The 18158-nt window shown below is 40.5% G+C and overlaps 2 protein-coding genes across 4 annotated transcripts in view; both read right to left on the bottom strand.

Moving 5' to 3' along the window:
* pgbd5 (piggyBac transposable element derived 5) overlaps positions 1 to 14875 on the bottom strand; it is a 22385-nt gene extending 7510 nt beyond the window's left edge. For both annotated transcript variants that reach the window (XR_003039917.2, XM_017427372.3), the window contains exons 1-5: positions 14145 to 14875; positions 9657 to 10087; positions 7266 to 7400; positions 3326 to 3500; positions 1163 to 1360 (exon numbers count right to left, since the gene is read on the bottom strand). Coding sequence is in view for 1 of the 2 variants with exons in the window: in XM_017427372.3 (XP_017282861.1) it covers positions 1163 to 1360; positions 3326 to 3500; positions 7266 to 7400; positions 9657 to 10087; positions 14145 to 14514 (1309 nt within the window). In the remaining variant the exon portion in view is untranslated. The remainder of the gene's footprint in view (positions 1 to 1162; positions 1361 to 3325; positions 3501 to 7265; positions 7401 to 9656; positions 10088 to 14144) is intronic.
* Positions 14876 to 16371: 1496 nt separating this feature from the next.
* LOC108243295 (THAP domain-containing protein 2-like) overlaps positions 16372 to 18158 on the bottom strand; it is an 18641-nt gene continuing 16854 nt past the window's right edge. For both annotated transcript variants that reach the window (XM_017428638.3, XM_025008877.2), the window contains one exon: positions 16372 to 17510. In XM_017428638.3, the coding sequence (XP_017284127.1) occupies positions 17503 to 17510 (8 nt within the window). In that variant the 3' untranslated portion in view covers positions 16372 to 17502. The remainder of the gene's footprint in view (positions 17511 to 18158) is intronic.

Genomic DNA, 18158 nt, shown 5'->3' with positions numbered 1-18158 from the left:
AACTGTGTTTATTCCTCTGTATTATGATATTATTAGCACATTTAATTCCTAAAAGAATTATGTTTTTTTAATGAGAAATATTTGCCCCTCTAAACAATTCTGTTAATAGATAAGTCATTATTTATTTTAATTATTAATTGTTTTTGTCCACACTTTGTCTACATTGTCCATAACAGAGTCTGTCTGTCTATCACGCTAGCAAAACAGTGGGTTAACTTCACCAAAACAAGTTGTTTGACCTTTCACGGTCTCCGTAATTCCCTTGCAGCGCGAGCACAGCGCGGCGGTAACGAGCGTTGAACATGAACGCGTGCTTTTTGCCGCGTACACGGCACAGAGACGCAGGGGGAACCGTATCTGATGGGGGAACGCGGCTCGATGTAACAGCAGCAACTCGAGCACATTGCTGCCCCCTATATGTCAAGAGGACAATTGCCAACCCGCCACAGTGGCGTGTGTTGATCAATTTACACCCCTGGTTTGACCAAAATGGCAACAACTTTGTCATTTCTTAACACAAGAAATTCTAAAACTCTAGTATAAATGGTGACAGGTGATATGCATTCCTTCAAAGAACGCTAGGTCTTTAATAATCTAAATAATTTTGCGACATTTTCATTATATGCTGTTCTAAAGCGAAACGCTCAGGGTTGGAAGAAGTTTTGTTCGTCACGCTCAGATTGAACAGGATATCCTGCTCACCAAAGAAAATGGCGACAAATGAACTGATCTGGGCCCTCAGCTCCTCGCTCCTCTGTCCTAAAGCACAGACGCACCACTGCAGCAGATGAGCGGGTTTAAAAACCAAACAAAAACGTTTCGTCAAGAGTGGATTAGGGGGAACAAAGATGAGTTTACAGTATCACGATCCTGTCCTCTCTCCTGAAAACGGATTACTGAGGATTAGAAGCTCTCATCGATTCTCCCTGACAGGAACACCTGATGGTTCTCCCGATGGTAAAGTTTAATCTAAAAAAAAAATCACAGTAAAGCCTTTTTTAAATGAGAATTTTTGCTAATATAGAAGGCAATGTAAAGTCTTTGTTTTTTACCTTTTATCCAATGATGCATATTGCACGGGTACAAAGTATACATCTACAACTCTACACTTTTGTTACATTTAGTATAAAGGCTAAATCTGCCTGGGGGAGTGTCTTTGCACCTTGTTTTGTTGGGGAGTAAGCGTTGGTGAGGAACCTGAAGTGTCCCTTGTTGTACCAGCTGATCAGGGACATGCTGCCTTTCATCATCACGCGGGACTGGCCCCGCTGCGCCGGCGTGGAGCTGCAGACCAGCATGCTCTGTGGCAAGCCCGTGCAGTCGCTCTTGCGGGTGCTCAGCAAACCACAGCAGAAGATGTCTGGAGAGGGACAAAGGGACAAACGTTCAGATAATCAGACATCTGTCAGTGGAAGACCTGATCGCTTCATTACCTGAAAAATAACTACCAACTGATTTAATAACTGGGTACATTTTTTAATTTTTTTTCCTGGCCAGTTTTTCACTTCAGATTTGACAAAAACAAAATTCTGTTTATAAGCTAAACCTCTTTGGACACTTTTATTTATTTATTCATTTTGTACACCCATCAACAATTTAGTTTCTCTTGTTTGGACAAAAATGAACAGAAAACTTGTTTTCATTTATTTCTCAACGTTGTCATGATTCCATCTCTTCCTTCATTTTACTTCCCAAAACAGTCACGTGCCGGAGCTGATTTGTTCCCTCTTCGTGATTAATCAGCGTGCCTCCACAGTCATCAGCGAGAATAATGCAGGGTGATTAACTCGGCTAATTATCTCTGCTAGAAAGAAATTTGTTGAACAATGTCTTCACATGTCTGCTCTTCCAGGAGTCAAGAGGGTTTGATAGTTTTAATTAATCAGAAAAGCAAAATAATGATTTTTTTCCTTTTTTAAATCTCTGGCTTTTTTTTTTTACAGAAGCTCCTGTGAAGTTTCTAGTTTAGTTTAGTAAAAGAAAAAAAAAAAACCCAGAATGCGAAGAGAGATGATTTGAAAAAAAGAATCAGATTGCCTTCTTCACTGTGGTGTGGGTCTGCAGCATTTACATTACTTAACTAATCCATTACTGTGTTGTTTAATGGAGAATTTATGTGTCAGACTAGTAAAATATGATTCAAAATAAAATATTTCTCCATTAAGAGAGTGTATCATTTTAAACAAGTAAAGATAAAGCCACAAAACCTAAGCATTAATTTGAAATAATAAGACTGAGCATCACTGGGAAAGATGCAGCCACAAAGCATTTTGAGATGGAATAATCAGTTTTTATTCATAAAGGCTGGTTCCTTTGATAAAGGACGCATAAAAGCTTCTTTCCTTAGGATTTTTGCAAAGGTGAAGCAGCTATTGTCACTACTGACGCTCAAAGATGTACTCACTTTTAGTTCTCTATCACAAAAAAAAAAGAAAAAAAGTAATTTAGGACTCGGTTCTGTGAGCCCAGCTCCTCTGTACAAAGTGTCCTGCCTTGGTTGGCTTTTCTATCTGATTCCAGCATCAATCCAGGTCAGACGCGGCCATTTTCTTTCTCCGTTTCCAATCTTCTACTCTCCAGCAACTAATTCGGCTCAGATCATTGCCAGCTTCCAGATACTAATTTAAAAAGAAAAAAGAAAAAACACCTCCTTATCCTCAAGGTATGAAGCCTGTGTGGTGCTGCTGGGTTCTTGGACTTGGCAGACAGAAAAATTAAACTTCCCTTCACAACATATGCTTATGTTTTCATATTAAAACAAGGTTTTCGCGATGATATTCAGAGCTTAAAGGTTCTAATAATGGTGAGGTGAGGATAAACTCCTTCAGCAAAAGAGTGGCTGGTGTTGAGATGCAGAATAATCAGGTGAAATAATTTTTTTTACTGTTTTGGAAAAAACTCTTCAGAAAATGGCCCTGCTTAAACCGCTGGTTTGGACTGAGAAATGGAGAAAAGAAATTGCATTTCTTGACCTAAAAGTTAGAAAAAAAATACTTGGTTTCACTTTGCAGTCAAAAAGTAGTTTATCCGAGATGAAAAGACAAAAGCTAGAAAAAAAAAAAAGCATTCTAGCTGTATGCTGTGTAGTCTTATCTGACACTGAAATAGAAGAAAATACCATCATCTCTGTGCTGTTTTGCATGAGGAAACTATCATCAAACCACCATTAAAAATAACTAAAAATCGAAAGAAAGCGGGGGAGATAAGATGAGGAGATTACTATCTGTGCCTCAAAGCAGAAAGCGAAAGTGGACGAAAAGACAGGCGCTGCAGCATGGTGGTGACTGATCACTGTCAGCTGCGACAGCATGTTTATGTTCAGCACCTTGTTTGCTGAATTCAGAGAAGAGGCCGAGGCTCGTGATGGACGGTCCGGTGAAGATGATGGTGTTCTTGCCGGAGATGTTCTGACAAAGCTGCTTGGCCACGAGGCTGTGGAGCTGAGGCTTGTTCTTCAAGGCGGCCAGACCGTCTGTGCCCTCCTTCAGATGGACAGAGACCTGCAGAGTGGGGCGTAAAAAGAGGAAACGGCGAACATCACTGCGGCTCTCAGTCAAGTATCGTTTTATCACCTTCAGCGGCGGAAAACCCCCACAATTCATACCTTCTAGTGTTTAAAGATGCAAAGTTGGAACTGAAATCACAGCCCACTTGGGCTCATAAACACAGGGATTTTATAGGAACATAAAATATCTGGTGTGTCTCACGAGCAGATTTAATCAAACACATTTCACGCAGATGCTGCGGCTCTTTCGGGCCACGTATATCTCCTCCACAGTCAGGATTAGAGAGGGCGTAAATCGAGATGCGGCTGGCCTGGTTCCACCACTTGGTGCTTTCTGCTTTTCCCTTTCAAGCGGGCTCAGTGACAGCTTTTACAAATGATTTATGCAAAACATTTCCACGCAGACAAACTGGGGAGCCTTGATAGGTGTTATTTTGTGATTCCTGTAATTTGTCAGTTAAAAAGGTAGCAAAAGGCGAGCTGAAGGCTGAAAGCGTAAGAAGACAGAAATAGAAGGAGTACGATGAAGTAATTTTCAAAAGGAGCAATGTTTTTGAAGGAATTGAAGAGGTCTCAATGCAGTTCTTTTGGGGAAAAAAAATGTAAATAAAATTAAATATCCTGAAAAAACAAAAGCACCGACCTCCTGAATGAGCTGAACCTTTTGATAAACTATGAACCGCTGATGTTGGGTGCAAGACAGGTGTTTCTGCACAAGAGCAACATTTGTTTCAATCAATCAGTCGAATTGCCTTATTCTGAGTTTTTGAAGGACCAAATAAATAAATAAATAAACATTAGATCATATCTCTGAATCCGTGTGCCCACCAGGAGCCGCGAACATTCACAGTTTGTCTGGATCGGAGCAAGCTGAAATGTGCTGCTTCACACATTTCGCTGTTAAAGTCTTAAAAGCAACACAATGCAGTGATCGACTTTGAACAAAAGCCATAATCAGGCATGACAAAAATTAAGTTTCCAGACAGTTCCAGCACGTAATTTTTGCACTTCGCGCGGAGTTAAATGGCGTTCGCCTGCATCTACATTAACCCAGCAGCTATTAGTCTTAATGGCGAGTTCATGCATCTGGGACGGTGTTTGTGTTTACACATGCTTGTGTGCCCACTGGCTAATGGAAATGCATTGATTTGCTCCACTAACTCATTTTATTTTCTTGACGTCCCCCCCCCACCTTCTCTCCCTCGACACACTTCATTTAGGCAGAGAACGTCAGTGGAGACACCAGTTGGCCAACAGCAGCCTGGTAAAGACTGACTTACCGCCAAAATGGCTGCAGTCAATGTGAATGCTAATGCTTTTTTTTTTTTTGCTTTTTTTTGGTTAAATGGACGCAGTACGCAATGTGGCTTTTTATGACAAAGGATGTAATGCTTTTTGCTCATTATTCCTCGTTTTAAATAGGTGATGTGGGATTACAAGAAATAATGCGCAGGGATAAATTAATTTATTTATTTTCTATAGATTACTAAAAGGAAAAAAAAGGGAAAAGTTAAATTAATATTCCGCTCGACTTTGCTTCTCTCCCCACTAATGCAATTTTGGTTTGATTCCAGGTTAAAAAAAGGAAGCTCTCCTCTTGTAGTGTGTGTGTGTGTGTGTGTGTGCCTTAATTCAATCTTATGGGTTCTGTGCAGTAAAATGTTCTAAATTTATAATGCAATCTTGCTCTTCCCTAATTGCTCCATGAGTCTGGTTGCATTTGCCCTTGTACTGAAATGTTAGTTCAGTTAAAAAGCTGGAGATACAGATTGTGCTCATAATGCTGCAGTTTTAAAAAAAAATATCAGTAACAGGTTACGAGGTCTGAAGCTGTGAAGCTAAGATGTTGATCTTTTTCCTCCAGGTGTCTCAGCTTCCCTACCTGTGCTCCTCTTCACTCTGTTTCTGTTGTTCTTTCTCTTTCTGGAGTGGATTTCCAGCTTATAAATGATGCACTCCAAGTTTTACCCTCTTACGTTTCTTTTCAGGTAATCACAGCAAATAAATATCTATTTGGAAACACTCGAAAGCCGTTTGATTCCCTCACAATCAGTCCTGGTAAGAATGGCGGTGATCCTATCTTGGATTAGTTTTTTTCTGGGGGGGGGACCTATTTTTTTTTTTTTTTATCTGATTGAAAATGTCTAAAAACAGAAGATCCTGATGTCTGTCCCTAACAAAGCTTATCAGCAACAGGGAACAAGGCCACCCGTCTTGTTGGAGCTGGAGAGCTGTATCCAAGGGGGGGAGGTATGACCTAACATCAAACTGGGACTACATGACAGTCATGTTGCACCTAATGAAGATATATCAAAAGACCCACCATTAGGTCTTACTTTCCAGAACAGTGATATCAGGCTGTAAAACTGAAACAGATTTTGGCATCATTAATTATTTATTATGTTGTTGGCCAGTACTTAAGGTGTCATTTTGTTTTTGAATATGAGACACTACAGGATTCACAAATAAGCCACAGCTGTGTCATCACCTGCAGTCTTCAGACCTGAAGATTATTATTATTATTATTAATAATAATAATAATAATAATTGGAGAAAATGTGCAGTGACATCATGCCCATTCCCAGCTGTGTGTGTGTGTGTTGGTTAGCTGGTGAAGCAGGAAGCTCTTTGCATGTGAAAAGGGGAAACAGGCAAAGGCAGTGTGACGCTCTGCACAACGATTTGCAGACCAAACACGCAACTCAACATCACTTCTGCAGGAGAATGCACCCAAAGACAACAAAATGCATGTTACATAAATCCTACAGTGCATCTGTGGGTTGTGAGAGTAAAATCTACGGAGAGCCCATAGTACAGGACCTAAAATAACTGCTGCTAAGCTCTTAGCACCTTAAAACTACAGGATACTTTCAGAAGTGTGGCCGCTTTCGATGGATCAGAGTTGGTTTGACCCAAAGCCATATGACTGCTGGCCAGAATTCTCCCACTTTGTTACCTCTGAGATAAATGCTTTATGTCAGAAATACTGAAACACATGCAGTGTTTGTGTTCTGGTGTTGGCCTTTATGTGTGTGGGCTGAATGAAAGACCTGCACAACAGCAGCGATGTGTTTAAAGACAAAAGCTTTAAGAAACTGTAAATTAAAGGAAGAAAAATCGCTAGGCAACATGTAAGATAAATACTGAAAACAATAATTGTGAGATGTTATTTACTTTCTGGAGTAATTAAGAAGTTTATCAGTCTTTTTGCAGTTCTAACCTTCAGCTGAAAGCCATGCATTTTGGTGTTACATAAAAAAACGAATGTGGGAGTTGAAGGTTGGATTGAGGGCAAGGTTGTTAGTCAGCAGAGCAGCTCTGCTTATGGATGTGGCAACACAGATGTAACCCACCGGTAGATACTCCACACGAAGGCAACATCAAAGAAAATCTGACAACCAGAAAACATTTCTCGTGTTCGAGATGTATCTGATCAAATTCTAAAAAATGCATTTTGCCTTTTTTTGCAACCATAAATCCCTCTCAGTGTGAGAAGCCATTGGCTGAATGTGAAATGATGCAACTTTAACAAGCTGAAAGTTAGATTAGGGACTGGTTGTAGATCAAAGCCTCTGATGTTTTCACAAAGGCTTTTTTTTTCCCCTCTTGCCTTCAGGCAGAATGAAAAACTTGTATCTCTTTTATAGTTGATGCACCGTGATAGATTTTTTTTTTGCCATCAAAGCAGACACTCATCATTTCTTAACTCTTTCCTTTCATTGCTAGTTGATGTTCCCCCTCTTTCCGTCCGTGCATCTACCTGACAGATGAATCCAGTGGAGGAGCACTGTCGAACCCAGAGGCTGAACTTCCTCTTCTTCCTCTTCCTCAGCTCTCTTTCTGTACAGGTGGTGATAAACACGGGGTCCTCGTCTATCAATGGCTCATGAAGGACCTGCAAATACACGAACGCTGTTGCTGAGCATCTCACTGTGTATCGGGTGATCATTATGTAACCACGCAGCGAGTACAAAAGGTGTTACTGGAGTAATAATTGGTCTCTTTGTGTGAAAGTCTGTGTGACGCGCAATTACAGTTAAAGGTTAGAGAGGGAATGCAGCCAATCAAAATCCTCACAAGCCTTATCTGTGCTTGAGTGTGAGAATGAGAACTCCCTCCCCTAAAAAAAACAAATGTTTTCAGCAGAAATTCAACTGTGCTGTGTGTCTTTGAAAGGCTTCAGAAAGATGCCTTCTGTCTTGTAAGTTACTTTTTAAAAAGAATATATGTGTTTGTCCTATAGAATTACTCTCTTTCTGTGCATCTTTCTTCTCGCAGCCACTAACAAAATTAAGGCCCAAAAATCGGAGCAACAAATTGAGCGAAGTGCAGAAAAAAAAAAACGTGTTTTCTTATATATAGTCTTCAGATGAACACAGGGATCCCGCTGTCTGTTATGTATCTGACATCATTTAGTTCATGTACCAATAAATTGAATTTCACAGCATTGTATCAAGTCACTTTGGGTTCTTCAGATAATTTGAGCTGTTAAAACCGCATCAGGAGCTGCCGCACGGCTCTAATTGTAACTGCTCGTTTGCTTTTCACACACAACGGCAAAGTGGAATAAAGAGGCAACAGCTTCATTCTCACTTCATTTATTATCTCACTATTTTCTAGATTTTCCAGATGATCTCTAATTTGTGTCAAGTCTTCTTCAATAGACAAATAAAGATGGGTGTGCTTCAGACTATGGATATCTTGTCTTAAAAAAATAATACTTAGGTATAACCATTTCCTGTGACCAACAGATCTCAGTTAGATACTTTTCTCATTAAGACCAATTAGAAAAAAACAAGTGGCATCAATGCAGATCCACCAATATTCTGTTCTAGTCACATAAGATCACAAGGATAAATTCTTCAGCAACTACTTAAAGCTGAACAAGAATTAAAAAATCTTTTCCTGAACAGCCCCAAGCTCTTTCTCCTCGTCCTTCCTTTATGATTCGACTTAAGCTCGAGCGGTGATCAGGAGCTCGGTTCTACTGCAGCGCCAACAGCAACTGATCATTTCCAAGTCAAATATAGAGTTATGAAAAAAATATTAATGAGGCATAGATGGCTGCAACACCCAAACCACGGAGGCCATTTAACCCCTTTATGACCCGAGGCTTTGTTTACAAAAAGTGGCTGACTCGCTGCAAAACCGAAGTGTTCATTTCAATCTTGAGCTAAAAAACATAAAACAAAAACTATTTAAGATGATCTCAATATATGCTGACATTTTCCTCATGTTTGTAGTTTTTTAATGTAAATGAGTTGAGATCTTTACCATGAAACTGCCATTTGCACAACCTTTATTTACCTGAAACAAAATGCCTAAACAATTACAATATTTAAACTGTTTTGTTGGAAAACTGCAAAACTAATGACGGAATGGGAGTGAGATGGGAGACTGCTGTGGGAGATCGTGTTCCCAAACGCACTTGCGGCCCTGACTGACATCATCTCTCAGAACGAGGATGACCTTGCAGCCACTCAAACCATGCCAACAAAAAAGCAAATGATTCAACTTATTTCCAGAACATCCATTAATTTTTTAGAGCTTGGCAGAGGCCGACTGGATGAAGCACATGCAGATGGAATACGACTGGCAACAAGGGGGAACTTCTCCTAAACAAATTCTGAATATGAAGCAAAAAACCCCCACTATAGTTTAAGTAAAACCTTGATTTTACAGAAAGACTGTGAGATTCCTTCATTACTGGCTTAAAAGTGCACGCATTTAATCACAATATGAAGTTAAGCAGTTTTTAAACAGCTGACTAAATATGAAAAAAAGAGAAAAATGTAGTTTCAAATGTTTTTAGGCCGACTATATCCTTTTATTATTTAGGCCTAAACTAATCTTGAAGCAATCTGGGTCTGATTCAGAACCAAATTTAACATTTTCCTAGGACTACTACTTGGTCAACAAAATCCATTAAACTAAACTCTGCAGTAAAATGTGCCGATCCCTAATAGAAAAACGTTTGTATAAAAATAAGCTGTAATCTTCAAACAGCAACACCCCAGATGCTGCAGCTACTGCATCAGTTTGGCAATATAGGTCAGCAAAGAATCAGTGTGAAAATGAAATATGAATTCCTGCAATCTAAAAATACCAGAAGATGCTTGGAGGAAACTCAAGTCTGGAGAACCGGGCCCACCTGTGTCTGCGATGGTCTGAAGGTGCAGCTGAACGACTGCTGGAGCGAGTCCAGGAAAGGCTGGATCTTGTACAGGCCCTGGTTGCTTCCCTGGGACGGGCGGAACGCCACGATGTGAAAGTACTTGAGGATCTTCTCGAAGCGGGACTGGCTCATCTTCAGGGCGATGCTCTGGTTGCTGAAGAAGCCCGAGCTCCAGATGCTGAGCACCGACTCGCAGCGGTGCACGCTGGTGGAGATGACGAAGCCCAGGAAGGCCTTCATCTCCTGCGCTGTGACGGGACACCAGCCTTCCTCGGAGCCGAATCGCTCCTGAAACTTCTTGGCGTACATGTTTGTCTGGGTGACCATGTTTTGGATGCAGTTGTCCGGAACAAAGAGCTGGAAGAAGTCCAGGGCAGTGGCTGTGTCTAGCATCTTCTGAGTGGGGCCTGGACAAGGAAAGGAGGGAGAATATTACAGTTAAGCAAACAAGACTTATTAATGGAAAAAAAACGCCTCATATGGCTATAATTGCAGACAAATCTGTCATTTAATCCTGGTCCTCACATTCTGATAAAAAGCATTTAGCTTAGCTGACCTTGCTGAATAGAAGCTTTAGCTTTTGACAAAAAGGATACAATCAGATGTGGTGAGCTGTCACTGCTTACATAAGCTCCACTGTTATTTTAAAAGAGTTGCAAATACAGCATCACAATAATCCCCCTCCCCTTTTTATGAATCAACCATGGCAGCTTTTGGTATGAATGTCAGAAGCCCAGGGCCACATTTGGAGAGTTTATACGACTTGACAGCCGCCACACTGCGATACTTGTCCCAGAATGACGTTTCCCCGCACGCAGAAGATTTCAGTGTCTTGTTGCCTTCCAGTTATGGAAGTAAGCCAAAATCATCCTCCTATGCAGCTGAATCAAAACAACAGACACAATGGAAAGACCTCTGAAGTCTGTCAATAAAGCTTCAGCTCATCGAGGATGGCGTTGTTTAGACGCCGGCATTTAGAATTCTGTCTTAACAATGGCTCTATTTAAACCCCGGTGGATTGGCAAACACACAAAGCACACAGATCTGCTTTTTTAACTAAAAGGTGTGCTTTTAACCCCACAGGTTAGAGTTCAAACCATTATCTTAGTGGATAAACAGTAGTCCACCTGTGTTTAACTGATAACAAAATTACACGTCATTTTGAGGTCTCAACACGGACGATTTCAGCGTGAGGCGACAAGGTCAAGAAAAATGTGATTTAGACCTACATCATGTAAGATTTTAGGAAACATTTGATCAGATCAGTGAGGTCTCACAGTCGATACACAGCGCTGTGGCTGGATTGTGTTCAAATCAGTCAATTAAGAGATTTTTTTCCTCCTTTTCTCCTGAGCTTGTTGACTGCGTGCGAAGAAATCTGGGTATTGAGCAGAGCAACTTCAAGCTCAATTGAACCCTCGTGCTCTCATTATCCCCCCGAACGGCAGAGAGCAGCGTCTTCATTTTCTCCACAAACGTTTTTTTTTTCTGAGGGGGGGTTTTCTGCAGCTCAAATAATGAATGACTATCACTTCGGTCTCTTGATGTCGAATCAAAGATTACAAGCACAAAAGTTGTCCCTCTCTAATGGTAGGTTGTTAAAGTGTGGAGGCGGGCGAGAGGTGGACAAAAAAGACAATGGAGCGCACCCACACAGCTGATGCTCGCAGAGAAGACGGCCAAAAAAAAACCTGCAGCACAACTCAAAACCAACACTTTCACGTCCTATAAGACGTGAAAGCTGAATGTAAAATTAAGTCATAAAACTATACTGAATTTCAGACTTAAAGCTAAGTCAAAATGCTCAAAATAATCTAAAAAAGGACTGTATTTATATGAATAATAAAAATATTGCATCTACTGCACAGTAGGTGTAACTTTTCCCCATGGATGTTAAATTTACATCATTTTTAAGTCTGCTAACGTTGCTTGATATTAGCCAAGAGATTAAAAAAAATACAAATTACCCAATATAAAATCCATCAACATGTCCACAAAAATGAAAATCCCACCAGATGATCAGCAGATATTTTGTTTCGGTCACTGAGGAACAAGACTCTGTTTGGTCGAGCTTTCATAACCACGGATTAAACAGTTAGAGATTTTTATGTCATGGATAAACCCTTCACATAGCTACAGTAAACATGATTTAGGTTTTAGCAGAAATCAAAGAGGAGGCACAGGAAACGAGTGCAATTTCCATCCGTCTTTGCTAAGAGGGTTTTCTGAGAGAAGTTTTATGATATCAATATAAAGTAACTAAAAAGTGGGACTAATCCCTCACAGTGTTGTACTGGGATGCATTATATCAGAAAAATCCATTTCAGATTTGAAAAAACTTCTGCTTGTTGTATTACATAACCACATTTATTGTCAATTAAACAGTTTAAACCCTGAAATAAAGTCTTATGTAAAAAAAAATGGATTGAATGAACTGAAGGTGCCCTTCTCTATCTCAAAAACTAAAAAAAAGACCTAGTGGATGATCTAAAAATGTGTCTATAATTTATTTAGACTTTAGGAAAGGTTTTATCTTTTATATGGTAAAGATTTTGTCTCAATACATGCACAGCACTTAATTTAAAAACCGCCTTTTTTGTCTCTGTGCACAATTCTACACTGAATTTGCATTTTGAGGAACATTTCTTTTCTTTTTTTTGTAAATATTTTTGAGTGAATTGGAGGATAGGAGTGTGATATTAACTTCTGCTTATCAAACATATGGTTAAAATTTGAGAAAAATCCCATAAACACATGTTTAGGTTTCAATATGTGGACGCCGCAGACAGTGGGGAAACAGAAGGTCAAAGAGGTGACCTGACATATGGTGCACGGCTCCATATGTCACTCTGCTGACATCCTCAGCAGAGCGAATGAATAAATACGTGTTTAATTCCCTCCAATGTCCCGATAAGATGATTACATAATGAAAGATATGGACAAAATGTTTGATAATCCATAAAAAAAAAAAAACTCACACTGAGATGAAGACAACACATATGCGCTTGTTTCAATGGGAGTTTGCACAAAGTTGATTCAATACTTTCTGAGTGGTTGATGATTTATGAACTCGCCGCGCAGTCCAAAGAGTGGAGCTGTCACGTCCAGACAGCACAAAGAGACAGGCAGAGAAATGGGCAGGGAAGGAAGGCAGGGACGTGACAAAAATGCAGGCAGACAGGTGCACAGACAGGCACTGAGGGTTAGGGACACAGAAATAATGTAATATGAGTGAGTGAGCTTCTCATGCAGCCAAATAATACCCACCCAGATGCTCGGGTGGCGTCCACCACTTGTGCAAGCAAACTAACCGCTTCTTCACAAATCCAACCAGAATATACAAAGCAGACAGACACACCTGTTGCCACCTCTGATGAAGCCAACAAGGCAGCTGAACTAAACAGGATGTGGGAGTACAGAGCATCCTGCAACTTTCTGCGTCCCCAAGGGAACTCTGACAACGAGCCAGAACATTTTGGATAACTAAAAAAAACACACCAGCCTGCATCAAGGGATGGGATTTTAGTGAAGTTAGCAGCAAAACAAACTGCTTTCTTTTAAAAATCCGGTTTACGTCAAATTGGAGCCACACACAGCTCCAACAGCCGAGACTCTCTCATGTGGTCTTTTATTTCTTATCATTCAGTGGCACATTTTTTTTTGCTGACATAACCGCTGCTTGCAAAACAAATTGTCTTTGCACACACACACATTGCATTTTCCTGACACCGCAGTGGCTTCCTGCCACTTTAACTGGCCCATTGTGTGCCTGCGCTGTCTTTCATTTTCATAAGTGACTTAATAGGTTGCTGTAGGCCGGCAGATCGGGGCTTTGGTTCATATCAACCATAGCCTTATTGCTTCTGAGGCTGTAAAGCAATATAACTGTGGCTACAGGATAGCTTTTTTTTTTTTTGATAGAAGCTGCTCATGAGACAGACTGTTCAGAGGAAGGAGACAGATGGAGCAGTGCACATAAAAGTCCCATTCTTTCCTGTGTGCACAAGTGATGAGAGCCATACTCACCCAAAAATAAAAGACACATAACTTGTATCTTTTATTTGTGCAATAATGTACAATAATGAATCATGTTAATTGACTCAAATCGAATATGTGCCTAATCATTTTGTATAAACACATCACAGTGCAGTGGGATAACAGCATGCTACCTTGCACTGCATCCAAACAGGATCCCATACACACCAGTCAGCATGAGTACCACAGCATCAAGGGGTGAATTATCAAAGGCAAATAGTTTGCCATTAACGCTATTAATGATGCAGTGTCATCCTCCCCTCTATCACTCACTACACATCCACACAGGGATGGAAGAGGAAGCTTTCAGATGCGCTGGGTTTGGAGACACAATGGCCTGTATGACCTGAAATTACTGGACCACTCCTGTCCAATCATCTGCTACCCCCCGCAGCACGGATGACCTTATTCGTGTGCATCACGCCTCACCGTATGTCTCTTTGTACGGCGGCACAGTGACATCCTGCAGCGTCTCCGTCCAGCCCTCCTCCTCCGCCTGGCTCCGCGACAGAGAGCCCGGGGGACCCGCTCCGCTGCTCCCGCCGGTGCCCCCGCCGTGCCCGCAGTCCTTGTCGCTCCGCTTCTGGTGGTGGTGGTGGTGCTGCTGCTGCTGGTGCTCCTCCTCGGCCGCCTCGGCTATGTAGTTGTCGGAGTCGGAGTCCCCCGAGGTGCTGTAGAAGGGGTTGTCGCTGCTGTCGTCGCCGGACTCACCGAACACGTCGTCGGATATCTGCAGGCTCTCATACCGGGAGCGGGCCGCTTCCAGGAGAGACAGCGCCTTCCGCCCGCACTCCGCCATCTCCCTCAGCAGTGATGCTCCTCGCCTCCTCCGCCTTCCTCCCCTCGTTCGCGGTCTGTCACTCTGGCGCACAGGTCGTCACGATCCTGCGGGAGCAGGGAGCGCGTGCGGCTCGAACGTGGCACCAACACCCTCCCGTCTTCTCGGCTGGTGCTTCGACCCGATCCACCTGCCCTCCCGGCTCTGGTGCCGAGCCTGGCGGTTAGACGGCTGTGGAACCGGGGGGTGGGGTGGGGAGGGTGCTGGGGCAAAGCTGAGCTCTAGGTCCGGAAACAATTCCGCCCCCTCGCTGTTCCTGCAACGCCACGCACTGGGCAACACACAGCATCCGGGTTGACAGAGAAGCGATTTCTGCACAGATAAATAAAACTAAGAGCGACTGATACAGGAGCCTCCTCTCTGTCAGCCAATGAGATCGCGTTTTCTGACCCCCCAAACCGAAAGGAGTGTGTATGGAAGCAGAAGAGTGCCAAATAAATAAATAAATAAAATAAATAAACAAAAATAATATTTTTTTTTAATGGAAATGGAAACTCAAAGCCTACAAAGATTTAAAATTTAAAATTAGTTCATAATTATGTTGCTGTTTTTTTTTTTAGTTGTCCATACATTTTATTATAATCTGCTTCTGTGCTGCTTTAGCCTTTCACATATGAAAACGTTCAGCTAATTCGTGTTTACAAATAGATTGAGATCTCCTAATTCCTTCAAAAGCATTGTTCTCATTAAAATCTGCTTTAGCACACTTACTACCAATTTCCTTCAGAGGATCAATAAAACATGGATTTACACAAATTATAAATTATAGATTTACATTACTAAATCATTCATAATCTAATTATCTGTTAATATAGTTAGCTCTGGCATTATATATATATATATATATATATATATATATATATATATATATATATCAAATGCACTGACAGGTTTTTCTTTCTTAACTAAAGTTATTTGTAATTATAAGTTGTATATTGATAGCCAGGCGGAGGAGGAGGGCTGGACGGAGACGCTGCAGGATGTCACTGTGCCGCCGTACAAAGAGACATACGGTGAGGCGTGATGCACACGAATAAGGTCATCCGTGCTGCGGGGGGTAGCAGATGATTGGACAGGAGTGGTCCAGTAATTTCAGGTCATGCAGGCCATTGTGTCTCCAAACCCAGCGCATCTGAAAGCTTCCTCTTCCATCCCTGTGTGGATGTGTAGTGAGTGATAGAGGGGAGGATGACACTGCATCATTAATAGCGTTAATGGCAAACTATTTGCCTTTGATAATTCACCCCTTGATGCTGTGGTACTCATGCTGACTGGTGTGTATGGCATCCTGTTTGGATGCAGCGCAAGGTAGCATGCTGTTATCCCACTGCACTGTGATGTGTTTATACAAAATGATTAGGTACATATTTGATTTGAGTTTACCTATATAAAAACTCAAATCTAATGGGATGGGACATATGGAACATGTCAGAGTAACATACATGAGTGGCATGATCCAAGGTTTCAGAAAAGGAAAAAAATGTCCCGGCCATCACACCGCCACTATTGGTTTGCTTTCCTTGCGTGGGAAGGATACAGTTTAGCTAATGAATTTTTGGGGTGAATCATTTGTGTCTGTAACAAAACAAAACATCCATCTTATAATTACTAATATCTTTAGTTAAGAGAGAAAAGCATCCTGTCAGTTCATTATATATCTCCAACACACATACACAGGGTCACCCACCTTTTTGCCATCTGGACAGTTCCTATTAAATGTTTAAAATTATGTTGTCCTCTTGTATTCTGTTAATATTTTAATTGAATAACTTCACACATAACCCCGGAATACTATTAAACAACATAGTACAATAATAATTCATGGTAAAACAATAATGTTTGTTTATTGAAGCAAAGTAAAATGAAAAGTTTAATCACGGTTGAGTAAAGAGTTTTGCAAAATTGGAAGGTGTCTTTGCATTGTCAACTATTAGAACTAACAATGTTTCCTTTTTATTCACGACATATTAAGAAGTAAATCTTTCCTGAACACAGTATTTAGCATCAAAAAATTACCATAAAACAAACAAAAAAATCCCTATATATTTACACAAGCCCTGGTAAATAATCGAGTGAAAATATAACTTTGTCTGCAATTTACAATGCTATTTTGCAAAAAAAAAAACCCTACAAAACATCTCAGTGATCAATTAACACTGATCTAATTTAGGATAATTACTAAACTGTAAGAGATGAGAATCATATTCTGGAAGCAATTTTTTTTAGTAATCTGTAAAGAGAGTTAAAAATAAAAAGAGATGATGACTTATAGATGATTCTGAACACCTCTAATGATGCTACGTGCCTCATACTCTTGTATAACTTACCAGGCTGCTTTTATTTGTTTTAAACTGTACAAATTAATTCTAGTTTAAATAGTTAAATGGATTTTCACAAATTGACCCCCAACACAGTCTTAGTTACATCCTATATCAGGCTGAACCATGTGACCGCCAAAAGAAACGCTTCATTGATGTTCCGAAAACGCTGAGGGACAGATCACCTTGAGAGTGGCTCCAGATTGTATAATTAGGCCTCTATTATTTTACTATCCTTCATTTCTAATGCCCCACAGCCCTACCAACAAAATTCTCCCTGTGAACTCAGTGAACAATAATAGTTTTACTCGTATGCTGTACTATTTGTTACCAGTGGTTTTAGTTTTAGTATATCAAATTAATCTTTACTGTTAACTGAAAAAAAAAAAAATATATATAGAAATATTTTTGAGGCCTAAAAGAAGAAACCTTTTTGATAAAAAAATAGTTAAATTAGGGAAAAACAAATAAAACAAACAAAACAAAAAACCTCTTGGAAAGGTACTGTAGCCATCCTTTATAGCCAGTAGAGAAAAATCAAGCTTCCTTCCGGGAACCTGGTCTTTGTCCAGTTGTGTCCAGTCACTTGAGGCCTTTAAACATGATTTTGGCTTAATGATGTCACAATCTGCTAGTCATCTAAAAAAAAACAAAAAAACAACACAAATACTCCTTATTGTCACCTTAAAGTGAAAAAAAACCCAAAGACATCTTGGAAACTAAATTTAACAAACACAGAAACACAACAAATTTTACCAAAAATAATAAGTTGTATCTTACCACTTACAGAGACTTGAGTTACTTGACTTAAGTTCTACCTAAAATAATCACATTTTCCAAGCACCATGCCACTATAAAACCAACGTTAGTCCACAAACTACAACCCCAATTTGGAAATATTAGGACATTGCGTAAAATGTAAATAAAAACTGAATGCAATGATTTGGAAATCTAATAAAACATGTTTTATTCACAATGGAACATGATGAACACGTTAAATGTTTACCTAGAAATTGTACAATTTAAAATAAATAAAAAAGGTAATTTTGAAATTCATGTCAGCAACACATCTTTAAAAAAGTAGGGAAAAAGCCATGTTTACCCTGAGGAGACCCTAACCCTAGCACAGGGCCAAAAGGACCTCATCCCTTAAAACCTGAGGAGACCCTAACCCTAGCACAGGGCCAAAAGGACCTCATCCCTTAAAACCTGAGGAGACCCTAACCCTAGCCCTGGGCCAAAAGGCCCTAACCCCTTCAACCCTGAGGAGACCCTAACCCTAGCCCA

Source organism: Kryptolebias marmoratus, linkage group LG22, assembly GCF_001649575.2.
Source record: "Kryptolebias marmoratus isolate JLee-2015 linkage group LG22, ASM164957v2, whole genome shotgun sequence".
Taxonomy (NCBI): domain Eukaryota; kingdom Metazoa; phylum Chordata; class Actinopteri; order Cyprinodontiformes; family Rivulidae; genus Kryptolebias; species Kryptolebias marmoratus.
This window is presented reverse-complemented; position numbering and strand designations above follow the sequence as displayed.